The 27,575-nt window shown below is 47.1% G+C and overlaps 1 protein-coding gene across 1 annotated transcript; it reads left to right on the top strand.

Moving 5' to 3' along the window:
* The first annotated feature begins 262 nt into the window (after positions 1 to 262).
* Positions 263 to 27,575, top strand: LOC137319371 (E3 ubiquitin/ISG15 ligase TRIM25-like). The gene is made up of 6 exons (XM_067981607.1): positions 263 to 902; positions 4,026 to 4,121; positions 4,811 to 5,041; positions 13,366 to 13,388; positions 14,342 to 14,550; positions 24,331 to 27,575. Exons 1-6 carry the CDS (start codon positions 342 to 344, stop codon positions 24,861 to 24,863), a joined length of 1,653 nt encoding a protein of 550 aa, XP_067837708.1. The 5' UTR covers positions 263 to 341; the 3' UTR covers positions 24,864 to 27,575.

Genomic DNA, 27,575 nt, shown 5'->3' with positions numbered 1-27,575 from the left:
TGAAGGTTATTGTTCCTCTTTATATCAGTTTTAAATCATTTGTTAAACCGTTTAGGGTCTGGTCTGAGCTGATTAGTTTTCGGTTTGTGTTTACTGAGTCCAGCTTGCTGTATTCTGGCTCCGGATTGTAAAATTGCAATCTTGTTTTTCTGATTTTTGTTTCTGAGCTGCTACTGCAGGCCTGAAAGGGTTAATTTTCAGCCAAAGTGAGTCATGAAGTGAGATGAACTTTGTCACTCCTTAAACCGAGTGTTTATGAGAATTTCACTTCCTGCTCTGGTTCCTCGCTCTCTCGCTCTCTCTCTCTGTGCTGTGTGAAAACTCTTTCAGGTGCTGCAGGAATGGAGCCCGGAGCTTTCGAGGATGAATTAACCTGTGCTGTGTGTCTCCAGGTGTACCAGGACCCGGTGATATTACCCTGTCTGCACAGTTTCTGTTTGAAATGTATTGAGGGAGTTTGGGCCCAGACAGCAGGCCCAGAAGGGTTTGAGTGCCCTCAGTGTCGCCGGAAATTCAACCCCAGGCCCAGTCTGGAGAGAAACTTCACGCTGTGCAATATCGTGGAGAAATACAATCGCTCACAGCCTCCTGCTGATTCAGGCCGTGTCATGTGTGATTGCTGTGAAGAAAATCCAACCCCAGCTGTGAAGACGTGTCTGAAATGTGAAACTTCCTTTTGCTCCCTTCATTTAAAACCACATTTACGGAAAGAGGCCTTGAAAGATCACACCCTAATCGAGCCTACGGCTGATCTTACAGAGAGACACTGCCTTGACCATAAGAAGGTCTTTGAATTCTACTGTAAAGATGATGCAGAGAGTGTGTGTGTTTCCTGTATAATAACAGGGAAACATAAATCCCACACACTGCTGAGCCTCGATCAGGCACAAGCTGCAATTAAGGTGAGTGACACAATTCCTGATATTAAATACAGTCAGCCATGGCTCAGTGGGCAGCACTCTCGCCTCTGAGGCAGGAAGGCATGGGTTTAAGTCCCACTCCAGAGACTTGAGCACAAAATCGAGGCTGACACTCCAGTGCAGTAATGGGGGAGTGCTGCATTGTTGGAGGTGAAATCTTTCAATGAGATGTTAAACCGAGGCCCCACCTGCCCTCTCAGGTGGAGGTAAAAGATCCCAGGGCACTATTTTGAACATAAGAACATAAGAATCAGGAGCAGGAGTGGGCCATTCGGCCCCTCGAGCCTGCTCCCCCATTTAAACAGATCATGGCTGATCTTCAACCTCAACTCCACTTTCCCGCCTGATCCCCAGATCCCTTGATTCGCCTACAGTCCAAAAATTCATCTATCTCAGCCCTGAATATACTCAATGACTGAGCATCCACAGCCCTCTGGGACAGAGCATTCCAAAGATTCACAACTCTCTGAGTGAAGAAATTCCTCCTCTTCTCAGTCTTAAATGGCCGACCCCTTATCCTGTGACTAGTTCTAGACTCCATGGCCAGGGAAAGCAACCTCTCAGCCCCTACCCTGTCAAGCCCCATCAGAATCATACATGTTACAATGAGATCACCTCTCGTTCTTCTAAACTCCAGAGAGAATAGGCCCATTCTACTCAACCTCTCCTCACAGGACAATCCTCTCATCCCAGGAATTAATCTAGTGAACCTTCGTTGCACTGCCTCTAAGGCAAGTATATCCTTCCTGAGATAAGGAAACCAAAACTGTGTGTAGTACTCCAGGTGAGGTCTCACCAAAGCCCTGTACAATTGTAGTAAGACTTCCTTACTCTTGTACTCCAACCCTCTTGCAATAAAGGCCAAAATGCTGTTTGCCTTCCTAATTGCTTGCTGCACCTGCATGCTAACTTTTTGTGTTTCTTGTACCAGGATACCTAAGTCTCTCTGGGCACCAACATTTAATAGTTTCTCACCACTTAAAAAATATTCTGTTTTTCTATTCTTTCTACCAAAGTGAATAACCTTACATTTCCCCACATTATACTCCATCTGCCACCTTCTTGCCCACTGTCTTAATCTGTCTATATCCCTTTGCAGACTCTTTGTGTCCTCCTAACTGCTTACTTTCCCACCTAGCGTTGTATCGTCAGCAAACTTGGATACATTACTCTCAGTCCCTTCATCTAAGTGATTGATATAGATTGTAAATAGCTGAGGCCCAAGCACTGATCCTTGCGGTACCCCACTAGTTACAGCCTGCCAACCTGAGAATGACTCGTTTATCCCCACTCTCTGTTTTCTGTCCGTTAACCAATCCTCTATCCATGCTAATATGTTACCCCCGACCCCATCTTGTGTAACAACCTTTTTTGTGGCACCTTATTGAATGCCTTTTGAAAATCCAAATTTACTACATCCACTGGTTCCCCTTCATCTATCCTGCTAGTTACATCCTCAAAGAACACTAATAAATTTGACAAACACAATTTCCCTTTCATAACACCATGTTGACTCTGCCTAATCATATTATGATTTTCTAAGTGCCCTGTTACCACTTCCTTAATAATGGATTCCAGCATTTTCCCGACGACTGATGTCAGGCTAACTGGCCTGTAGTTTTCTGTTTTCTCTCTCCCTCCTTTCTTGAATAGCGGGGTCACATTTGTTACCTTCCAATCCGCTGGGACCGTTCTAGAATCTAGGAAATTTTGAAAGATTATAACCAATGCATCCAATGTCTCTGCAGCCACCTCTTTTAGAACCCTCGGATGTAGGCCATCAGGTCCAGGGGATTTATCGACTTTTAGTCTTTAGTCCCATCAGTTTCTCAAGTACTTTTTCTCTCCTGATAATTAATTTAAGTTCCTCGCTCTCATTGGCCCCTTGGTTCCCCACTATTTCTGGTCTGCTTTTTGTCTCTTCTACTGTGAAGACAGATGCAAAATATTTCTTTAATGCATCTGCCATTTCCTGATTCCCCATTATAATTTCTCCTGTCTCAGTCTCTAGGGGACCAACATTTACTTTTGTTACTCTCTTCCTTTTTACATACTTGAAGAAGAGCAAGGGAGTTATCCCTGGTGTCCTGGCCAATATTTATCCCTCAACCAACATTACGAAAAACAGATTATCTGGTCATTATTACATTGCTGTTTGTGGGATCTTGCTGTGCGCAAATTGGCTGCCGTGTTTCTGCATTACAACAGTGACAACATTTGAAAAATACTTCATTGGCTGTAAAGCGCTTTGGGATGTTCTGAGGTTGTGAAAAGCACGATATAAATGCCAGTCTTTCTGTAATCTTTTGAGGGAGGGTTTTCCTGTTAATGACGAACATTAATTTGAACTGATTGCAGACAGTGCTGATTTAGCCCAGTGTTTTCTTGCTGCCCGGAGTCTGCGTTTACGGCTGGTTGTTTTTTGTCAGTCAGATGCTCCCTCACCTTTCTCTTACAGTCTGTCTGAGAGAACAGGGTGGGCAGTGGGAGGGGTGTGAGAGTGACCCAGGGTGACTGCCCCTCACCCACACTCAGCCCCTCCTGGTGAGGGCATTGTGGAGCTCAGTAATTCACTGTGTGGGCACCTGTGAGAACTGGCACTCCATGGCATAGGGCTGTAGAGCAGAGCATGTTGGAGCCCTGTGTAACACTGGGGTATTCTCCATCTGACCATCAGGGAGAGGACCATCACTGGTGGGGGGAGTGAGGGACACCCACGGGGGGTGACTCAGGGGCTGGGGGAGAAACTGTTTCTCACAACAAGAGGGAATTGGTGTTTGAGAAATGCTGGTGTGACTGAGTCTGTCTCCCTTTCCCCTCGGCTGATTCCTGGAAATGGAGGAGCTGAGTCCGTGTGAAAATGCAGCACACGGTGTGTCAGTGTGAAAAGAAGCCGGTGTGTGTGGTCACTCAGTTTATACAGGGCAGGGAGCGCCTCTTTACTGAGAGCCACAGAAGGGAATATTTCTGCTCAGGGCCCAGACACTGAGAATCCCCCAAACCACTTTCTATCCACACCCAGTGGGGTCACTCCTGGAACGGAATCATTTCCCCTTTAAATCCCAGTTTGAATCCCTTTTGAAAACTTTCCAATTGCCTTTACAGGAAGAATTGGAGAGAGAAATCGAGAGGCTTCGGGGAGTCCAGCAGAATTGTTTCAGCAAACAGCGAGACTTGGAGAGATCAGAAGCTGAAATAAAGGTAGGGAAAAGTGGGACTGGATTTACTCTGGAATCTGCAGCCAATTCAGGACAAACTCTGGGAAATTCCTCCCCAGCTCCCTTTTAAAGGGTGGGAGTGACTCCAAACCCCCCACATGTTCAGGGAGTCTGTTCCAGAGATCGCGGACTCTGGTGTCTAACCTAACTCTGTGCCGATGGATTTTATACACAGACCCTCTGGTCCTACCATCCCGATCTATCTCAATACCTCACCCAACCAGTGAGTCCAATAATCCCTCCATCATTTTAAAAATCTCAATCCTGTCCCTCTCGGCCTTTCTCTAAATGACCCTCCCTCTTGGAGCCGATCCTCAGAATTAAATCCATCAGACTACGTGTCATTCTGGCCACCGTCCTCTCCAGAGTCTTGATTTCCTTCACCAGGTGTGGGCACCAAAACTGGACCCATCACTCCAGGTGTGGATGGACCAGGTGGCAGTGCCATACACAGTCTAAATACAGTGCTCTTTCTTTTAAACTCAAGGCTCAAGGCAACACTCGTTAAACTCTGTTTTCTCTCCAAGTAGACACCCCCCACTGCTTGTCTATCTTTAACGGGTGATCGAGTAGTGATCGAAACAAACTGTCCCGTCCCTGGAAAGTGCCGTGTGCTCAGGGTAAGAGCTGTGTGGAAGGGCCGTTTGTAATGAGAGTTGGTTTGGGTTTCAGACACGAATCAATGAGCTGAAAGGAAAGCTATCGAAGAGCTACTCTGACTGGAGGAGACAGCTGGAAGAAGATGAAGAATACACACTGAAACTGATCGATGAGGAGGGGCTCCGAGCTCTCTCACAGATTAGAAGCTGTTCTGAAGCATTAAACAAGAGGATGGAACAGATGACATTAATAGATGGAGAATACCATGGTCTGCTACAGAGGGACCCTCTCTCCTTTATTCAGGTACATCTTCAATATAAACAGGGCCATGTCTGGGGAATGGGGCGTTTCTGTGAGGCTGGTGTGAGGGCTGAATTGTTTGAAGATTGTTGGTGGGGCCCAGCAATGGTGCTGCCCCCTCAGCCCTGCCCCAGGAGTGTTGGTGCTGCCCCCTCAGCCCTGCCCCAGGAGTGTTGGTGCTGCCCCCTCAGCCCTGCCCCAGGAGTGTTGGTGCTGCCCCCTCAGCCCTGCCCCAGGAGTGTTGGTGCTGCCCCCTCAGCCCTGCCCCAGGAGTGTTGGTGCTGCCCCCTCAGCCCTGCCCCGGGAGTGTTGGTGCTGCCCCCTCAGCCCTGCCCCTGGGGTGTTGGTGCTGCCCCCTCAGCCCTGCCCCAGGAGTGTTGGTGTTGCCCCCTCAGCCCTGCCCCAGGAGTGTTGGTGCTGCCCCCTCAGCCCTGCCCCAGGAGTGTTGGTGCTGCCCCCTCAGCCCTGCCCCAGGAGTGTTGGTGCTGCCCCAGGATGGAGTGCAGTGAAATGTTGGATTATTCCCCATTCCTGTGACTGGCCCCACCTACTGTTATACACTGAACTCTTTACTCTCAATCCCAAATTCACGGTTTGGTTTCATTGGGTGTTGATTTGTTTGTTGTATAAACAATCGAATAGTAATAATGGGGGAGTTCAATTATCCGAATATAGACTGGAGAAAAAACAGAGTAAAGGGCAAAGAGGGGGAGGAATTCCCCAAATGTGTTCAGGAGAACTTTCTTCAATATGTTTCCAGCCCAACGAAGAAGGAAGCAGCGCTGGATCTAGTTCTGGGGAATGAAGTGGGGCAAGTGGAGCATGTTTCAGTGGGGGAGCATTTGGGAAACAGTGATCACAATATCATTAGGTTTAGAAAGTAATGGAAGAGGACAAGAAACAATCAAATGTAAAAATACTCAACTGGAGGAGGGCTAATTTCTGTGAGTTGAAAAGGGATCTGGCCCAGGTGGGTTGGAAACAAAGGTTGGCAGGTAAAACAGTAAATGAGCAATGGGAGGCCTTCAAAGAGGAGATAGTTCAGGTACAGACTAGAGACATTCCTGTGAGGGGGAAAGGAAAGGCATCCAAAGCTAGAGCTCCCTGGATGATTAAAGAAATGGAGATTAAAATGAAACAGAAAAAGGAGGCTTATGATAAATGTCAGGTTCATAATAGTAAACAATTTTACAACACCAAGTTATAGTCCAGCAATTTTATTTTAAATTCACAAGGTTTCGGAGGCTTCCTCCTTCGTCAGGTGAACGATGTGAAAATGGATCACATCGTTCACCTGCCGAAGGAGGAAGCCTCCGAAAGCTTGTGAATTTAAAATAAAATTGCTGGACTAACTTGGTGTTGTAAAATTGTTTACAATTGTCAACCCCAGTCCATCACCGGCATCTCCACATCAGGTTCATAATAGACAGTAATCACAGTAGAGAATCAAACAGAATACAGAGAGTGCAGAGGAGAACTGAAAAAAAGGAAATGAAAGGGGCAAAGATAATGTATGAGAAAAGATTAGCGGGTAACATAAAGTCTTTTAGAAACTTACAAAGTGTAAAAGGGTAGTTAAAGGAAAGGTGGGGCCGATGAAGGACCATAAAACTCCACAGGAAAAGTGATCCAACCGTGGCTATCTAGAGAAGTTAAGGATGGTATTAGATTAGAAGAAGAGGCTTACAATGTTACCAAAAAGAGCAGTCAGCCTGAGGATTTGGAGGGTTTTAGAAATCAGCAAGGGATGACCACGAAATTGATAAAGAGAGACAAAATTGAATGAGAGTAAACGAGCAAGAAATATAAAAACAGATTGTAAGAGTTTCTACAGGAATGTAACAAGGAAGAGATTAGTTAAAGTAAACGTGGGTCACTTAGAAGCAGAGACAGGAGAAATTATAATGGGGATTAAGGAAATGGCAGAGATGTTAAACAAATATTTTGTATCTGTCCTCACCGTTGAAGAGACAAAAATATACCGGAAATAGTGGGGAACCAAGGGGCAAATGAGAGTGAGGAACATAAAGTAATGACGATTAGTAAAGAAAAAGTACTGGAGAAATTAATGGGACGAAAAGCTGACAAATCCCCTGGACCTGATGGTCTACATCGTGGGGTTTTAAAAGAGGTGGCTGCAGAGATAGTGGATGCATTGGTTTTGATCTTCCAGAATTCCCTCGATTCTAGAATAGTACCTGTTGATTGGAAGGTAGCAAATGTAAACCCGTATTCAAGATAGAAGAGAGAGAGAAAACAGGGACCTATAGGCCAGTTAGCCTGACATCAGTGGGAGAGAAAATCCTAGAATCTATTATTAAGGACGTAGTAACAGGCACTTAGAAAATCGTAATATGATCAGGCAGAGTCAGCACGGTTTTATGAAAGGGAAATTGTGTTTGACAAATCTATTAGAGCTTTTTATGGGTGTAACTAGCAGGGTAGATAAGGGGGAACTGGTGGATGTAGTATATTTGGATTTTCAAAATGCATTTGATAAGGTGCCACAGAAGATTAGGGCTCATGTGATTGGGGGTAATATATTAGCATGGATTGAAGATTGGTTAACGGACAGAAAACAGAGAGTAGGAATAAACGGGTCATTTTCGGGCTGACAGGTTGTAACTAGTGGGGTGCCACAAGGATCAGTGCCTGGGCCTCAGCTGTTTACAATATATATCAATGATTAGATTAGTGGACCGAGTGTAATGTATCCAAGTTTGCTGACAATATAAAGATAGGTGGGAAAGTAAGCTGTGAGGAGGATGCAAAGAGGCTGCAAATGGATATAGACAGGTTAAGTGAATGGGCGAGACGGTGGCAGGTGGAGTATAATGTGCGGAAATGTGAAATTATCCACTTTGGCAGGAAGAATAGAAAAGCAGAATATTTTTTAAAAGGTGAGAGACTAAAAATGTTGGTAGTCAGAGGGATTTGGGTGTCCTTGTACAAGAATCACAGAAAGTTAACATGCAGGTACAGCAAGCAATTAGGAAGGCAAATGGTATGTTAGCTTTTATTGCAAGGGGGTTGGAGTATAAGAGTATAAGAGTAAGGACATCTTGCTGCAATTATACAGGGCTCTGGTGAGACCATACCTGGAGCATTATGTACAGTTTTGGTCTCCTTACCAAAGGAAGGATATACTTGCCTTGGAGGGGGTGCAACGAAGGTTCACCAGATTGATTCCTGGGGTGAGAGGGATGTCTTATGAGGAGAGATTGAGTGGAATGAGTTTATATTCTCTGGAGTTTAGAACATAAGAACATAAGAAATAGGAGCAGGAGTAGGCCAATCAGCCCCTTGAGCCTGCTCCGCCATTCAATAAGATCATGGCTGATCTGATCCTAACCTCAAATCTAAATTCATGTCCAATTTCCTGCCCGCTCCCCGTAACCCCTAATTCCCTTTACTTCTTGGAAACTGTCTATTTCTGTTTTAAATTTATTTAATGATGTAGCTTCCACAGCTTCCTGGGGCAGCAAATTCCACAGACCTACTACACTCTGAGTGAAGAAGTTTCTCCTCATCTCAGTTTTGAAAGAGCAGCCCCTTATTCTAAGATTATGCCCCCTCGTTCTAGTTTCACCCATCCTTGGGAACATCCTCACCGCATCCACCCAATCAAGCCCCTTCACAATCCTATATGTTTCAATAAGATCGCCTCTCATTCTTCTGAACTCCAATGAGTGGAGTCCCAATCTACTCAACCTCTCCTCATATGTCCGCCCCCTCATCAAAAGAATGAGAGGTGATCTCATTGAAACATATAAGATTCTGAGAGGGCTCGACAGGGTAGGTGCTGAGAGGTTGTTTCCTCTGGCTGGAAGTCTAGAACTAGAGGGCATAGTCTCGAGATAATTAGCCCATTTAGGACCAAGATGAGGTGAAATGTCTTCACTTAGAGGATTGTGAATCTTTGGAATTCTCTACCCCTGAGGGCTGTGGATGCTCAGTCATTGAGTATATTCAAGACTGAGATTGACAGATTTTTGGAAACTAATGGAATGAAGGGATTATGGGGATTGTGCGGGAAGTGAAGTTGAGGTTGAAGATCAGCCATGATCTGATTGAATGGTGGAGCAGGCTCGAGGGGCCGAATGGATTAAAATAGATAAAGAGGAAGTACTAAAAGGGTTGACAGCGCTCAAAGTAGAAAAGTCACCTGGTCCGGGTGGGATGCATCCTAGGTTGCTGAGGGAAGTAAGGGTGAAAATAGTGGAGAGTCTGTCCACAATATTTCAATCCTCCTTGGATATGGAAATGTTGCCAGAGGACTGGAGGATTGCAAATGTTACACCTCTGTTCAAAAAAGGGGAGAGGGATAAACCTGGCAACTACAGGCCAGTCAGCCTAACGTCGATGGTGGGGAAATTTCGAGAGACAATAATCTGAGACAAAATTAATTGTCACTTGGAAGAAAATGGGATAATAAACGACAGACAACACAGATTTATTAAAGGCAAGTCGTGTCGGACTAACTTGATTGAATTCTTCGATGAAAACTTGTTAGCAAAATTGAAGCCCATGGGATTAAAGGGACAGTGGCAGCATGGACACGAAATATGCTCAGAGACAGAAAGCAGAGAGTAGTGGTGAACGGTTGTTTTTCAGACTGGAGGGAAGTTTACAGTGGTGTCCCCCAGGGGTCAGTATTCGGACCATTGCTCTTTTTAATATATATTAATGACCTCGACTTGGGTATACAGGGCATAATTTCAAAGTTTGCAGATGTCACAAAACTCGGAAATGTAGTAAACGATGTGAAGGATAGTAACAGACTTCAGGAGGACATGGACAGACTGGTGAAATGGGCAGAAACATGGCAGATGAAATTTAATGCAAAGAAGTGTGAAGTGATGTATTTTGGTGGGAAGAATGAGGAGAGGCAAAATAAACTAAATGGTACAATTTTAAAGAGGGTGCAGGAACAGAGAGACCTGGGGGTGTACGTACACAAATCTTTGAAGGTGGCAGGACAAGGTGAGAAGGCTGTTAAAAAAGTACCCGGGATCTTTGGCTTTATAAATAGTGGCATAGATTACAAAAGCAAGGAAGTTATTCTAAACCTTTATAAATGACTGGTTCGGCCCCAGCTGGAGTATTGTGTCCAATTCTGGGCACCGCACTTTAGGAAGGATGTGAAGGCCTTAGAGAGGGTGCAGAGGAGATTTACTAGAATGGGACCAGGGATGAGGGACTTCAGTTATGTGGAGAGACTGGAGAAGCTGGGGTTGTTTTCCTTCGAGCAGAGAAGGTTAACGGGAGATTTAATTGAGGTGTTAAAAATCATGAAGGGTTTTGATAGAGTAAATCTGGAGAAACTGTTTCCAGTGGCAGAAGGTTGGCCTTTATTTCTAGGGGGATGGAGTATAAAAGCAGGGGAATCATGCTACAACTGTACAGGGTGCTGGTGAGACCACACCTGGAGTACTGCATACAGTTCTGGTGCCCTTATTTAAGGAAGGACATACTTGCATTGGAGGCAGTTCAGAGAAGGTTCACTCGGTTGATTCCGGGTATGGAAGGGTTGTCTTATGAGGAAAGATTGAACAGGTTGGGTCTATACTCATTGGAGTTTAGAAGAATGAGAGGAGATCTTATTGCAACATACAAGATTCTGAGGGGACTCGATAGGGTAGATGCTGAGAGGATGTTACCCCTCATGGGGGAATCTAAAACTCGGGGGCATAGTCTCAGAATAAGGGGTCGCCCGTTTAAGATGGAAATGAGGAGGAATTTCTTCTCCCAGAGGGTCGTGAGTATTTGGAATTCTTTACCCCAAAAAGCTGTGGAGGCTGAGTCATTGAATACATTCAAGGCTGAGTTGGACAAATTTTGATCAGCAAGGGAGTCAAAGGATATGGGGAAAGGGCGGGAAAGTGGAGTTGAGGTAAAAATCAGATCAGCCATGATCTCATTAAATGGCAGAGCAGGTTCAAGGGGCCGAATGGCCGACTCCTGCTCCTATCTCTTATGGGCTTATCAAGTTCTGTAAACATTGGACACAGATTTAAGATGATCAGCAAAAGAATCAGAGGTGAGATGAGGAGAATTCTTTTTACACAGCGAGTTGTTATGATCTGGAATGTGCTGCCTGAAAGGGCGGTGGAAGCAGATTCAATAATAACTTTCAAAACGGAATTGGATAAATACTTGGGGTAAAATTTACAGGGCGATGGGGAAAGAGCGGGGGAATCAGGCTAATTTGATAGCTCTACCCAAGAGCCGGCACAGACACGATGGGCTGAATGGCCTCCTTCTGTCCTGAATCATACTATGATTTTATGATTTAAAAATAATTGAGAGATCTGATGAGGGTTGTGCAGTTGATGTTGTGTATATGGACTTTCAGAAGACATATGATAAATCATAGAATCATCGATTCATAGAAAGGTTACAGCACGGAAGGAGGCCATTCAGCCCATCGAGTCCGTGCCGGCTCTATGCAAGAGCAATCCAGCTAGTCCCACTCCCCCACCCTTTCCCTGCAGCCCTGCAAATTTTTCCTTTCAAGTACTTATCCAGTTCCCTTTTGAAGGCCATGATTGAATCTGCCTCCACCACCCCCTCGGGCAGTGCATTCCAGATCCTAACCACTCGCTGTGTAAAAAAGTTATTCCTCATGTCACCTTTGGTTCTTTTGCCAAACACCTTAAATCTATGTCCTCTGGTTCTTGACCCTTCCGCCAATGGGAACAGTTTCTCTCTATTTACTCTGTCTGGACCCTTCATGATTTTGAATACCTCGATCAAATCTCCTCGCAATCGTCTCTTCCAAGGAGAACAACCTCAGCTTCTCCAGTCTATCCATGTAACTAAAGTCCCTCATCCCTGGAATCATTCTAGTAAATCTCTTCTGCACCCTCTCTAAGGCCTTCACATCTTTCCTAAAGTGTGGTGCCCAGAACTGGACACAATACTCCAGTTGTGGTCGATCTAGTGTTTCATAAAGGGTCATCATGACTTCCATACTTTTGTACTCTGTGCCTCTATTTCTAAAGCCCAGGATCCCGTATGCTTTTTTAATCACTTTCTCAACCTGCCCTGCCACCTTCAACGATTTGTGCACATAAACCCCCAGATCTCTCTGTTCCTGTACCCCTTTTAGAGTTGTGCCCTTTAGTTTATATTGCCTCTCCTCGTTCTTCCTACCGAAATATATCATTTAGTACTTTTCTGCATCCCACACAATAGACTTGTTAGCAAAATTAATGCCCATGGGAATAAAGGGACAGGGGCAGCGTGGCTATAAAATTGGCTAAGGGACAGAAAGCAGAGAGTAGTTTTTCAGATTGGAGGGAAGTATACAGTGGTGTTCCCCAGGGGTCAGTATTAGGACCACTGCTCTTTTTGATATATATTAATGACCTGGACTTGGGTATACAGAACATAATTTCAATGTTTGCGGCTGACACAAAGCTTGGAAATGTAGTAAACAGTGAGGAGGATAGTAACAGACTTCAGGATGACATGGACAGACTGGTGAAATGGGCGAACACATGGCGGATGCAATTTAAGTGATGCATTTTGGAAGGAAAAATTAGGAGAGGCAAAATAAACTAAATGGTACAATTTTAAAGGGGGTGCAGGAACAGAGAGACCTGGAGGGTCATCTACAGAAATCTTTGAAGGTGATCAGGACAATTTGATCAAGCTGTTAAAAAAAAATACGGGATCCTGGGCTTTATAAACAGGCTTGGAGTACAAAAGCAAGGAAGTTATTCTAAACCTTTATAAATCACTGGTTAGGTCCCAGCTGGAGTATTGTGTCCAGGTCTGGGCACCACACTTTCGGAAGGATATGAAGGCCTAAGAGAAGGTGTAGAGGAGATTTACTAGAATGGGACCAGGGATGAGGGACTTCAGTGACGTGGAGAGACTGGAGAAGCTGGGATTGTTCTCCTCAGGGCAGAGAAGGTTAAGGGGAGATTTAATCGAGGTGTTCAAATCATGAAGGGTTTTGATAGAGTAAATAAGGAGAAACTGTTTCCACTGGCAGGGAGGCCAGTAACCAGAGGACACAGATTTAAGGTAATTGGTAGAAGAACCAGAGGGGAGATGAGGAGAATTTTTTTATGCAGTGAGTTGTTCTGATCTGGAATGCGCTGCCTGAAAGGGCGGTGGAAGCAGATTCAATAATAACTTTCAAAAGGGAATTGAAGGGGAAAAATTTGCAGGACTATGGGGAAAGAACAGGGGGAATGGACTAATTGGACAGCTCTTTCAAAGAGCCAGCACAGGCACGATGGGCCGAATGGCCTCCTCCTGTGCAGTATGATTCTTTGATTCTATTGACTGATTTGATCTCCTCTCTTTATTCACAGAACTCGAAGCAGCTCCTTTCCAGGTAAGTTCCTCTCAGTCATACAGTACCTGCTGCTGATAGGGAACCTTCACCTGTATCTGGGAGAAGAGTGAAAGTAGAATCACCGCTTGGAAACCTCCCCAGATCAGGGGCTTTCAAATGGGGCGAATATTGAGTGATGTTTAACTGGTTTGAGGGGTTCTTGGCTCAGGCAGCCTGTGGGAAATGGGAGTGAGATGGGCTGTTCCATCGGTGTGTAGAGCTTCTCAGGAACCTGTTAGACAGGAATTGAGAGTGAGAGAAACCTGCAGTGACCTGTATCTAACCGAGGCTTCCTAAAGGCTCCATGTGTGTCAGTGACAGCTTTATTCCATTGGGTCAGGAAGTGCTGTGTGATTGGCTTGTTCTATCAACCAGCCCATGGAGAAATGAGGAGAGGGGCAGGTCCCAGTGTCAGAGTGACAGTAAAATGTCTTGTGATTGGCTCATTCTATCCACTAACAGAGAAATGAGTGTGTGCTGAAATGTCCCAGTAATGTCAGTGTGACTGGACACTCTGTGAGGGAATCCCACCGATCCCAGGTCCCTGGGAGGCTGTTCCTTCTCCTCTCCTCACTTCACATGATCGTAGTGAGTGTGTTCCTGCAGAGAGGGGGGAGCACAGACTGGAGACCCTCGGGATAATAATAATTATTAATAATAGAAAGATAAGGACTCCAGTACAGAGAAACTGGACTGAACACAGACGGCTTTGAAAATCACAAACTGAGCTGAAGTGACAGCAAACCAGGATCCCACTGCTCGTGTGGAGATCAGTGTGAATGCAGGGAGACTGCAAATCCCGGGATTCTGCCATTCTCAGGATGGGTTGCTGCGGGGTGTCAGTACGAGCATTAGAAGGGGTGCAGGTTGTTGCACTGATCACTCGTTCCCCTTTGGGTTTCTGATCTGAAATGTCCCCACTGATAAAAACATTCTCTCCTCTTTCATTACAGAGTGACTGAGACTCAGAGAGTCACAGACCCAGATGTTCCAGCGCTCACCCTGAACCTGTCCAAAATATCTCAACTTATCCAGAAGAGGCTGAATGGATCGGAAAAGTACCACTCAGACATATTGGGAATGATAAGGAAAAACGTGCAGCTTTTCTCCAATTCTGGGCACCACACTTTAAGAGAGATGTCAAGGTTAAGAATTTCAAGAGGTGAGGAGGCACTTAGATTAAAGCCCTCAGGTTAGAGATGATTGCCGTTGGCTGGGCTTGTCTGAGACATGAAGAAACTGTTATTGAATCATTAAAATAAGATTTCCAAGTGGATTACGATCAATATACTGATTGGACTGAAAGAGGAGGAAGGCGGTGTGTACTGAGGACATCTGAATGGAGAAGTGGGGAAGTTATGTTAAACTTGTATCAAACCTTGGTTAGACCACACTTGGAGCACTGTGCACAGTTCTGGTCACCATATACCTTGGTTGGACCATATTTGGAGTACTGTGCACAGTTCTGGTCTCCATATACCTTGGTTAGACCTCACTTGGAGTACGGTGCACAGTTCTGGTCTCCATATACCTTGGTTAGACCTCACTTGGAGTACGGTGCACAGTTCTGGTCTCCATATACCTTGGTTAGACCTCACTTGGAGTACGGTGCACAGTTCTGGTCTCAATATTATAAAAAGGATCTCGAGGCACTGGATAACGTGCAAAAAAGATTCACAACGATGATGACAGAACTGAGAGGTTATAAATATCAGGAAAGGTTGAACAGACTGGGGCTCTTTTCTCTCAAAAAGAGAAGGCTGAGGGGTGACCTGATAGAGGTCTTTAAGATTATGAAGGGGTTTGATGGGGTAGACGTAAGGAAGATGTTTACACTTGTGGGGAGACCAAAACTAGGGGTCATAAATATAAGATAGTCACTAATAAATCCAATAGGGAACTCAGGAGAATCTTCTTTACTGAGAGAGTGGTGAGAATGTGGAACTCGCTACCACATGGAGTAGTTGAGGCGAACACACAGATACATTTAAGGGGAAGCTAGATAAAGACATGAGGGGGAAAGGAATAGAATGATACACTGAAAGGGTTAAATCAAGTCGGAGGGAAGAGGCTCATGTGGAGCATTAACACCAGCATGGACCAGATGGGCCGAATGGCCTGTTTCTCTGCTGTTCATTCTATGTAATTCTATTGATGTCGAGGCCTTGGAGAGGGTGCAGAGGAGATGTACTAGAATGGTGCAGGGATGAGGGACCTCAGTTATGTGGAGAGATTAGAGAAACTGGGATTGTTCTCTTTACATCGAGTCACATCAAGTCTACAGCACAGAAACAGGCCATTTGGCCCAACTGGTCCATGCCGGCATTTATGCTCCACATGGGCCTCCCCTCTCCCTACTTCATCTCACCCTATCAGGATATCCTTCTATTCCTTTCTCCATCATGTGTTTATCGAGCTTCCCCTTAAATACATCTGTGCTATTTGCCTGAACTGCTCCTTGTGATAGTGAGTTCCACATTCTCACCACTCTCTGGGTTAAGAAGTTTCTCCTGAATTCCCTATTGGATTTATTAGTGACTATTTCCTATTGATGACCTCGAGTTTTGGACTCCCCGACAAGTGGAAACATTTTCTCTCGAAGGCTCGAAGGGCCGAATGGCCTACTCCTGCTCCTATTTTCTATGTTTCTCTACGTCTACCCTATCAAACCCTTTCATTATCTTAAAAACCTCGATCAGGTCACCCCTCAGCCTTCTCTTTTCTGGAGTGAAGAGTCCCAGCCTGTTCAGCCTTTCCTGATAAGTTTATCCTCTCAGTTCTGATATCATCCTTGTGAATCTTTTTTTGCACCCTCTCCAATGCCTCTATACACTATTTATAATATGGAGACCAGAACTGTTCACAATACTCCAAGTGTGGTCTAACCAAGATTCTATACAAGTTCAACATAACTTCTTCACTTTTCAATTCTACCCATCTAGAAATGAACCCCAGTGCTTGATTTGCCTTTTTATGGCCTTATTAACCTGTGTCGCTACTTTTAGTGATTTGTGTGTCTGTACCCCCAGATCCCTTTGCTCCTCTCCCCCATTTAGACTCTTATTGAACAAGCAGTTTGTGGCCTCTTTATTCTTCCTACCAAAATGCACCACCTCACACTTATCTATATTGCAATTCATTTGCCAATTACAGCCGACTCTGTAAGTTTATTAATGTCCTCTTGTATTTTGACACATTCTTCCTTTGTATTAACCACACCCCCCAATTTGGTGTCGTCCGCAAATTTTGAAATTGTACTTCCAATTCCCGAATACAAATCATGAATGTAAATTGTGAACAACAGTGGTCCCAGCACCGATCCCTGGGGAACACCACTTCCCACCTTTTGCCAGTCTGAGTAACTACCCTTAATCCCGACTCTCTGTTTTCTGTTTTGTAGCCAACTTGCTCTCCATTACCTGCTCATTTATCCTGAGTACAGAGAAGGTTAAGGGCAGATTTAATAGAGGAGTTCAAAATTTTGAGTGATTTTCATCGAGTAGAGAGGGAGAAACTGTTTCCAGTGGCAGGAGGGTCGGTAACCAGAGGACACAGATTTAAGGTAATCAGCAAAAGAACCAGAGGGGAGATTTGTATAATTTTTTTTACAGCAAGTTGTTCTGATCTGGAATGCGCTGCCTGAAAGGGCGGTGGAAGCAGATTCAATAATAACTTTCAAAAGGGAATTGGATAAATACTTGAAAAGGAAAAATTTGCAGGGCTATGGGGAAAGAGCGGGGAAGTGGGACGAATTGGATAGCTCTTTCAAAGAGCCGGCACAGGCACGATGGGCCGAATGGCCTCCTTCTGTGCTGTAAGATTCTAGGATTCTATAGGGGACTGCCAGTATAGAATCATAGAAAGGTTACAGCACGGAAGGAGGCCATTCGGCCCATCGAGTTCACGCCTGCTCTATGCAAAAGCAATCCTGCTAGTCCCGTTCCCCCGCCCTTTCCCTGTATCACTGCAGATTTTTTCCTTTCAAGTACTTATCCAGTTCCCTTTTGAAGGCCATGATTGAATCTGCCTCCACCACCCCCTCGGGCAGTGCATTCCAGATCCTAACCACTCGCTGTGTAAAAAAGTTTTTCCTCATGTCACCATTGGTTCTTTTGCCAATCACCTTAAATCTATGTCTTCTCATTCTTGACCCTTCTGCCAATGGGAACAGTTTCCCTCTATCTACTCTGTCTGGACCCTTCATGATTTTGAATATTTCGATCAAATCTCCTCGCAACCATCTCTGTTCCAAGGAGAACAACCCCAGCTTCTCCAGTCTATCCACGTAACTAAAGTCCCTCATCCCTGGAATCATTCTAGTAAATCTTTTCTGCACCCTCTGTAAGGCCTTCACATCTTTCTTAAGTGCGGTTCCCAGAACTGGACACAATAGTCCAGTTGTGGCCGAACCAGTGTTTTATAAAGGTTCATCATGACTTCCTTGCCTTTGTACACTATGCCTCTATGTATAAAGCCCAGGATCTCTCTGTTCCTGTACCCCTTTTAGAGTTGTGCCCTCTAGTTTATATTGCCTCTCCTCATTCTTCCTACTAAAATGTATCACTTTGCATTTTTCTGCGTTAAACTTCATGCCACGTGTCCGCCCAGGCCACCTGCCTGTCTATACCTCTTGAAGTCTATCACTATCCTCCTCACTGTTTACTACCCTTCCAAGTTTTGTGTCAACTGCAAATTTTGAAATTGTCCCCTCTACACCCAAGTCATGAATATATATCAAGGAAAGTAGCTCTAAGCACTGGCACCTAATAGACCACATCATCGTCCGAGCGAGGGACCGCAAAGATGTCCGCATCACCCGCGCCATGCCTGGAGCCGACGACTGCTGGACTGACCACCGACTAATCCACTCTACCATCTCCATCAACCTGGCCCCAAACCGGCAGCGGCAGAAAAAACTCTGCCGCAGGAGACTTAATGTCGCTGGACTCAAAGACCCTGAGAAGAAAGACCAACTCAGCCGTCGCCTTACAACCAATCTGGCGACGACCAATGATCCAGAGTCCCAGAGTGCCCACAGCGTCTGGTCCGCCCTAAAAGCCACCATAGTCAGCACCTGCGAGGAGACGCTCGGTCTCTCGACCAGGAAACACCAAGACTGGTTCGACGAGAACTATCAGGAGATCCAGGATCTCCAAGACCGCAAAGGCAAGGCGTTCCTGAATTGGCAGCTCCACCAAAACTCGAGTGAGAGGAAACAAGCCTCCAGGCAACTGAAGGCCGAGGTGCAACAAAGAACCCGTGACCTAAAGAACAGATGGTGGGTGGAAAGAGCGCAGGAGACTCAGCAACTCGCCGACAACCACGACGTGCGCGGCTTCTTCAGCGCAATTAAAGCCACCTACGGTCCGAGTACCCAGGGACCTACCCCACTGAGAGCCAAACATGGAGAGGCGCTCATCAAAGACAGAGAGGCAGTCAACGCCCGCTGGAGAGAGCACTTCGAGGACCTCCTCAACCAAGACCCAGTCCTCAACGCAAGTACCCTCGACACCGTCCCGCAACACGCGACCCGCCACCATCTCAGCACAACCCCAGCCCGCCACCATCTCAGCACAACCCCAGCCCGCCACCATCTCAGCACAACCCCAGCCCGCCACCATCTCAGCACAACCCCAGCCCGCCGTGAGGTCAAAAAACAACAAGGCCCCCGGCGCAGATGGAATCCCCGCTGAAGTACGAAAACACGGCGGAGAGGCACTCTTGACACGAATACACGACCTTATCACCCTTGTCTGGAAGGAAGAGAGCATGCTGGGAGATCTCAGAGACGCCGTAATTGTGACCATCTTCAAGAAAGGAGAGAGGTCCGACTGCGGAAATTACAGAGGGATTTCCCTAATGTCCACCACGGGAAAGGTCATCGCGAGAATCCTCCTCAACCGCCTCCTTCCAGTGGCCGAAGAGCTCCTCCCCGAGTCTCAATGCGGCTTCCGCCCGTCAAGAGGCACAATGGACATGATCTTTAGCGCGCGACAAATCCAGGAAAAGTGCAGGGAGCAGCATCAACCTCTGTACATGGCCTTCTTCGATCTCGCAAAGGCCTTCGACTCTGTCAACCGTGAGGAATTGTGGAGCATCCTCCTCAAATTCGGCTACCCCCAGAAATTCGTCACCATTCTCCACCTGCTCCACGATGACATGCGAGCCGTGATCCTCACCAACGGATCCACCACAGACCCAATACGAGTGCAAACTGGGGTCAAGCAGGGCTGCGTCATCGCACCAACGCTCTTCTCCATCTTCCTCACTGCAACACTCCACCCCATCACCATGAAGCTCCCCGCCGGAGTGGAGCTAACCTACAGGACAAGTGGGAAACTGTTCAACCTTTGACGCCTCCAGGCCAGAACCAAGACCACCCCAACTTCGGTCATCGAGCTGCAGTACGCAGACGATGCCAGCGTGTGCACACACTCAGAGGCCGAGCTACAAACCATCGTCGACACATTCACCGAGGTGTATGAGAGAATGGGCCTCAGGCTAAACATCCCGAAAACAAAGGTCCTCTCCCAGCCCGCTCCTGCCACACAACACTGCCCCCCGACCATCAAGATCCACGGTGAGCCTCTGGACAGTGTGGATCATTTCCCATACCTCGGGAGCCTCCTCTCGGTGCGAGCAGACATCGACGATAAAATTCAACATCGACTCCAAAGCGCCAGTGACACCTGAGGAACAGAGTGTTCGAAGACCGAGACCTCAAATCCAGCACCAAGCTCATGGTCTACAGAGCAGCCGTGGTCCCCGCCCTCCTGTACACATCAGAAACATGGACAATGTACAGCAGACACCTCAAATCACTGGAGAGATATCACCAACGTTGCCTCCGCAAAATCCTGCAAATCCACTGGCGGGATAGACGTACCAACGTGAGCGTTCTCTCCCAGGCTAATATCCCCAGTATCGAGGCACTGGTCACACTCAACCAGCTGCGATGGGCGGGGCCACATTGTCTGCATGCCCGACACAAGATTCCCTAAACAAGTGCTCTACTCCGAGCTCCGCAATGGCAGGCGATCACTAGGAGGGCAGAGGAAACGCGAGACGGACACTCTCAAAGCCTCCCTAAAAAAATGCAACATCCCCACCGACACGTGGGAATCGCTTGCCCTAAAACACCCAAACTTGAGAAGAAGCATCCACGAAGGCGCCAATTACCTCGAGCGTCACCGAGTGGAGCACGCGGAGGCCAAGCGTAAGCAGCAAAAAGAGCGCACAGAATCCAGAGCGTCTCACCCACCCACCTTATCAAACACTACCTGCCCCACCTGTGGCAGAGTCTGCGGCTCCAGGATTGGACTATTCAGCCACCGCAGAACCCACCCTCCCGGAGTGGAAGCAAGTCATCCTCGACCCTGAGGGACTGCCAAAGAAGAAGATTTATCAAGAAAAGTAGTGGTCCCAGCACCAACCCCTGGGGAACACCACTGCACACCTCCCTCCAGTCCGAAAAACAACCGTTCACCACTACTCTCTGTTTCCTGTCACTTAGCCAATTCTGTATCCATGTTTCCACTGCCCCCTTTATTCCATGGGCCGCAATCTTGATGATAAACCTACCATGCGGCACTTTATCAAATGCCTTTTGGAAGTCCATGTAGATCACATCAACTGCATTACCCTCATCTACCCTCTCTGTTACCTCATCAAAAAGCTCTATCAGGTCAGTTAAACACGATTTGCCTTTGACAAATCCGTGCTGGGTTTCCCTATTCAATCCACACTTGACCAAGTGACTGTTAATTCTGTCCCGGATTATCGGTTCTAAAAGTTTCCCCACCACTGAGGTTAAACTGACTGGCCTATAGTTGCTGGGTTTATCCTGACACCCTCTTTTGAACAAGGGTGGAACATTTGTGATTCTCCAGTCCTCTGGCACCGCCCCCCGTATCTACGGATGTTTGGAAAGTTATGGCCAGTTAGCAGGTCGGGTTAGTTGTGTTCAGACAGCTGGGAATATCCCCGAACTTTAATCTCAGGTCCCTGTGTGTGTGGATCAGGAGCCTGAGATTAATCCTCAGTCGTCAGTGACACCTGCTTTAAACATTCCTCACTGCAATGGGCCAAAGCTTCACCCGCCATGGGTCAGGTAGGGGCGGGGTTACACACTGTCAATCAGAGTGTCTCTTAAAGGGACACTGTCCCTCACAGGGCTGTCAGTATCTGTGCTCCGGGGAGGGGGCAGAATCAGCCCCAGTCCCAGGGATTGTCATCGAGCAGTCGACAGGGATCGGGGGGAGAGCGGGAATATTCCAAGGTGTGTTTATATCACAGGGGATCACAATGTTCATAATTTCTATTTAACCCTTTATGTTTCTATTTAACCCTTTCTGTTCCTAGTTAACCCTTTCTTTCTCGGTGACGTTTCTTCAGTCAGGGTTCAGTGCGAGGGATTCGAGGGTCGAGTTCCTGCACCTGTTCCCTCCTCGCAGCTCGGAATTGGTCCAAGTCTCAGACCCAGGGCTAGAGGGAGTGTTGGTGAATTCAGAGTGAACAGGGAGCAACAGTTTAATGTACAGAAGGGACATCAGATTCATCTCAATTGACAACAGAATCCTCACTACTGTGTGGAAATTAATGGAGACTTTAATCAGAGCTGTGAGCAGGATGGAACAGTAACAGGAGGGGGAGAGCCCAGGGCACACTCCTGTATTCAGGATGGGACAGTAACAGGAGGGAGAGAGCCCAGGGCTCAATACTGTATTCAGGATGGGACAGTAACAGGAGGGAGAGAGCCCAGGGCACACTCCTGTATTCAGGATGGGACAGTAACAGGAGGGAGAGAGCTCAGGGCACACTCCTGTATTCAGGATGGAACAGTAACAGGAGGGAGAGAGCCCAGGGCACACTCCTGTATTCAGGATGGAACAGTAACAGGAGGGAGAGAGCCCAGGGCACACTCCTGTATTCAGGATGGGACAGTAACAGGAGGGAGAGAGTCCAGGGCACACTCCTGTATTCAGGATGGGACAGTAACAGGAGGGAGAGAGCCCAGGGCTCACTACTGTATTCAGGATGGGACAGTAACAGGAGGGAGAGAGCCCAGGGCACACTCCTGTATTCAGGATGGGACAGTAACAGGAGGGAGAGAGCCCAGGGCACACTCCTGTATTCAGGATGGAACAGTAACAGGAGGGAGAGGGCCCAGGGCACACTCCTGTATTCAGGATGGGACAGTCACAGGAGGGAGAGAGCCCAGGGCACACTCCTGCATTCAGGATGGGACAGTAACAGGAGGGAGAGGGCCCAGGGCACACTCCTGTATTCAGGATGGAACAGTAACAGGAGGGAGAGAGCCCAGGACACACTCCTGTATTCACGATGGGACAGCAACAGGAGGGAGAGAGCCCAGGGCTCACTACTGTATTCAGGATGGAACAGTAACAGGAGGGAGAGAGCCCAGGGCACACTCCTGTATTCAGGATGGGACAGTAACAGGAGGGAGAGAGCTCAGGGCACACTCCTGTATTCAGGATGGAACAGTAACAGGAGGGAGAGAGACCAGGGCACACTCCTGTATTCAGGATGGAACAGTGACAGGAGGGAGAGAGCCCAGGGCACACTCCTGTATTCAGGATGGGTCAGTAACAGGAGGGAGAGAGTCCAGGGCACACTCCTGTATTCAGGATGGGATAGTAACAGGAGGGAGAGAGCCCAGGGCACACTCCTGTATTCAGGATGGGACAGTAACAGGAGGGAGAGAGCCCAGGGCACACTCCTGTATTCAGGATGGAACGGTAACAGGAGGGAGAGAGCCCAGGGCACACTCCTGTATTCAGGATGTAACAGTAACAGGAGGGAGAGAGCCCAGGGCACACTCCTGTATTCAGGATGGGACAGTAACTGGAGGGAGAGAGCCCAGGGCACACTCCTGTATTCAGGATGGGACAGTAAAACGAGGGAGAGAGACCAGGGCACACTCCTGTATTCAGGATGGAACAGTAACAGGAGGGAGAGAGCTCAGGGCACACTCCTGTATTCAGGATGGAACAGTAACAGGAGGGAGTGAGCCCAGGGCACACTCCTGTATTCAGGATGGAACAGTAACAGGAGGGAGAGAGCCCAGGGCACACTCCTGTATTCAGGATGGAACACTAACAGGAGGGAGAGAGCCCAGGTCACACTCCTGTATTCAAGATGGAACAGTAACAGGAGGGAGAGAGCCCAGGGCACACTCCTGTATTCAGGATGGGACAGTAACAGGAGGGAGAGGGCCCAGGGCACACTCCTGTATTCAGGATGGAACAGTAACAGGAGGGGGAGAGCCCAGGACGCACTCCTGTATTCAGGATGGAACAGTAACAGGAGGGAGAGAGCTCAGGGCACACTCCTGTATTCAGGATGGGACAGTAACAGGAGGGAGAGAGCTCAGGGCACACTCCTGTATTCAGGATTGGACAGTAACAGGAGGGAGAGAGCTCAGGGCACACTCCTGTATTCAGGATGGGACAGTAACAGGAGGGAGAGAGCCCAGGGCACACTCCTGTATTCAGGATGGGACAGTAACAGGAGGGAGAAAGCCCAGGACACACTCCTGTGAGCTGTGTGTTCCCAGTACAGCCAGTGCTGAGATTGTGGGGCTGTAACTGTGAGTCTGTGGGATGTGTTGTGTGCCGGTGAATCCCCTCCATTGTGTCTGGGAGAACGTGTGCACAGTGCCAGGGGCTTGTGTGATTAAACTGACTGCTACTGTGTGTCTCCACTGCAGTGTTTGCACTGAGTGTACAGCACTGGGACCCACACACTGCTACTTAACAGGGATTCTGATCAAAGGCCATTTATTTAACAGGGATGAACACAGTCTAAGAGGTCATATGGGGCTGACAGTGTCTGGGAAACACTGACACTCCCACCCTGCAGCTGTCAATCATTGATGGGAGTGGAATAACCCTGTCTGACCAATCTCTTCTCTCCCCTCTAGGGCAAAGGTCAGCGATGAGCCTGGATCCAAAGACAGCAAACTGGAACTTGGTTCTGTCGGATGATCTGAGATCAGTAACACGGACTGGACAGGATCAGCCCTACCCACCTCACCCAGAGAGGTTTAAAGACTGGCCCCAAGTCCTCTGCTCCCAGAGTTTCTCCTCAGGATCCCATTCCTGGGATGTGGAGACTGATGGGAATCTCTGGAGAATAGGGATTGTTTGTGGGAGCGCAGAGAGAGAGGGGGGAGAGTCTGGTCTCGGGAACAGCAGTAAATCCTGGTGTTTATATTATTCTGGTTCGTTTGTTGATTCTCTCAGTGCCGGTCACAATTCCCGGCTCACTCGCCTCCCACTGATCCCGTCTAAGAGCCGGATCCGAGTTCAGTTGGACTACGAGGCCGGGACTGTGTCATTTCACCGGGTCACTGACTCACTGACACATTTACACACATTTCAAACCACATTCACTGAACCCGTGTTTCCGGCATTTTATTGTTGGGAAGAAACATCCCTAAAACTGTTAAATTAATCCTGATAGCGGAGACTTGGTGACATCACTTCCTGTTCGGGACTGATGTCACTTCCAGGTCTGCCCTTCTGATGATGTCACTTCCAGGACTGCTCTTCTGATGATGTCAGTTCCAGGTCTGCTCCATATGATGATGTCACTTCCAGGTCTGCCCCTCTGATGATGTCACTTCCGGGAGCGTGTCTCTGATGATGTCACTTCCAGGAGTGCCCCTCTGATGATGTCACTCCCCGCTCTGTCCCTCTGATGATGTCACTCCTGGCTCCGCCCCCTCTGATGATGTCACTTCCGGGAGCACCTCTCTGCTGACGGTATTTCCGGGTCCGCACCTCGAATTATGTCACTTCCAGCACTGCCCCTCTTTGTCAGGATCCGGGGTCTTTGTGATTTTCTTTGTGAGGATCGGTCACTAAAGCTAAAAATAGCTGCTTTTGGTGAGTTTCCTTGTAATTCGGAGCGTTCCAATTAATTGTCTCCTTCAGTTGTAGAATTTTACCACTTTAGTTGCAGAATTGTCGTGGTATTAATCACAGTAGTGAATCAGAATAGTGGCAGGCACGACTGTATTAATCTCAGTAGTGAATGGTAGTGACAGGGCATGACTGTATTAATCTCAGGAGTGAATGGTAGTGACAGGGCATGACTGTATTAATCTCAGTAGTGAATGGTAGTGACAGGGCACGACTGTATTAATCACAGTAGTGAATGGTAGTGACAGGGCACGACTGTATGAATCACAGTTGTGAATGGTAGTGACAGGGCACGATCGTATGAATCTCAGTAGTGAATGGTAGTGACAGGGCACGACTGTATTAATCTCAGTAGTGAATGGTAGTGACAGGGCACGGTCCCTTTAAAGTGCTGCTGTGAAAATCTGAGTCTGGGGTTTGAAATTGTTATTTGACGGTCGCTCCAAACAGTGATGGTGAATCGACAGCCCGAGTTACACTGACTTCAGTGGGAAAGAAAATGGTGCGGGTGTAAAATGGGCTGTCCATTCACTATCGCCCGTGTTGCACTAACACCAGAGACTAATTTCACCCCCGGGGTCTCCTGGGCATCGCTGAGAGCTTCTGGGACTGCCCAGGGGGGGTAACACATCTGTCCGAAACTAAGCAAATGTATTGATTCATTGGACCAGACTGGGAACTTTTAATCTGTGTTTTATGGGGTGGTGATTTTTAGTTTATTGGACAGTAAGGTTCCTCCAGGGCTCACAACCAACATGAAATGGGAATATTATGGGATGTTACTGAGGTGACTGAGTGTGTGAGACACAAACAGGAAAATTGCCCCACCAATTGGAGTCTACAATCAGCGTCCCAGGTGGTCATGGGTGATAATGGGACATTTTGTGATAACCAAAAACCAAAGGGTCAGGAAAACGATGTGTGAGTGACCGGTGAGAAACAAAGATCACCTGGGAACAACCCCCAAAGGGCATCAATCAGGAATCAATACACAATCCAGTGAAAGTCAGGAAAGGGGAGTTAACAATCGTTGATTGATAGCTTTCTCTTGGAGATGGTTGTGTCCTTGCTTATACTGAACAGTGAGAAGAATATTTTATAACCTGGGCTCTACCCGAGAGATCGGGACCACGCAGGGGGAGATAAGCAAATACCTCCAGACACCCCCCGGTCTGTTGATCAGATAGCCTGAAAGCACAGGAATGGCTTGTATTTGATGTCACGTTCGGTGTGATTTTGGGAAACAGCTGTGTGTGTAAATGTGATATTTTGCACGTGAGGCAACCAGTCTGTGGAACGCATGATGGAGATGCCCTGAAGGACGGGTCTCAGACATGCTCAGTCATGTTGACAACACCACGACATGAAATGGTTAATGTGCTCAGGAGAGTGAGGACAGATACTGGATCACTACTGATTTACACTTGGTAATCAAGGCACTGACACATGCTCCATAGAGAAACCGACTAGTTAATGAAACAATCAGGACAGTGTTAAACACACTGGTCCCGATCAGAGGGATTGAAATTAAAGTAAAGACGGACATAGAATTTGGATTTCCAAAATTCAGGTTTGGATTCCTTCGAGTTAACGATGAAATTGGGACAACTGAGGGCCGGGGAGAAATAATACTGAGCCAGAATTATCCACAAGATGGATAATGGTAAAAAGGAGAGCTGGAGGATCTTTGAAGTCCAAGATTTCTTGATGATATGGTAGTATTTGGGGGGAGCCTAGTTTCTGTAGTTTTCTGTACAATGTATTATGATTTTCTTTGTCTGTATCATGATGTGTGATATTAACCAAATGAAACTTAGATTAGAAGAGCAAATGGCTGGAGATCGGTCTGTGATGCTCACAGGATGAGGACCTTAGATAAGGCCCCAGGATCCCACAAAGGAGGGTGGGGGGAGATTGTAGAAGATTAAGACTGAGAAGTAATGAGGGAAACCACTTTCTTAGATTACTTCTGTAGTTTAAAACCCCTAATATTGATAGACTGACAGTGCATTCAAAACAACGTAATGCTGACATTGAAAAGGGGACCTCTACCCCTGGGGATCATGAATGGAGGGAGGTCGTCTATAATGTGGGACAGCATCCTTGGGTGAAAATCATGTCTCTGCTTTTTGTTATTATACAGCTTGTTATGATTGTAACACTTTTCTTTCTCATTTGTCGTATTTGAAAGAACTTTTTTGTAAATGTGACGCTGATTAAACTTCTTGTAACAATGTTTAAA

The sequence above is a fragment of the Heptranchias perlo genome, unplaced genomic scaffold, assembly GCF_035084215.1.
Source record: "Heptranchias perlo isolate sHepPer1 unplaced genomic scaffold, sHepPer1.hap1 HAP1_SCAFFOLD_827, whole genome shotgun sequence".
NCBI lineage: Eukaryota > Metazoa > Chordata > Chondrichthyes > Hexanchiformes > Hexanchidae > Heptranchias > Heptranchias perlo.
The sequence above is the reverse complement of the archived record's forward strand: the minus strand, read 5'-3'. Positions and strand labels throughout refer to the sequence as shown.

What these genes read in the sequence shown, in the direction of transcription:
- LOC137319371 (XM_067981607.1), top strand. Translation starts at nt 342, where the DNA reads ATGGAGCCCGGAGCTTTCGAGGATGAATTAACCTGTGCTGTGTGTCTC. An exon ending in GATCAGAAGCTGAAATAAAG is followed by an intron (nt 4,122 to 4,810) that starts GTAGGGAAAAGT and finishes TTTGGGTTTCAG; the next exon opens with ACACGAATCAATGAGCTGAA. An exon ending in TCGAAGCAGCTCCTTTCCAG is followed by an intron (nt 13,389 to 14,341) that starts GTAAGTTCCTCT and finishes CTTTCATTACAG; the next exon opens with AGTGACTGAGACTCAGAGAG.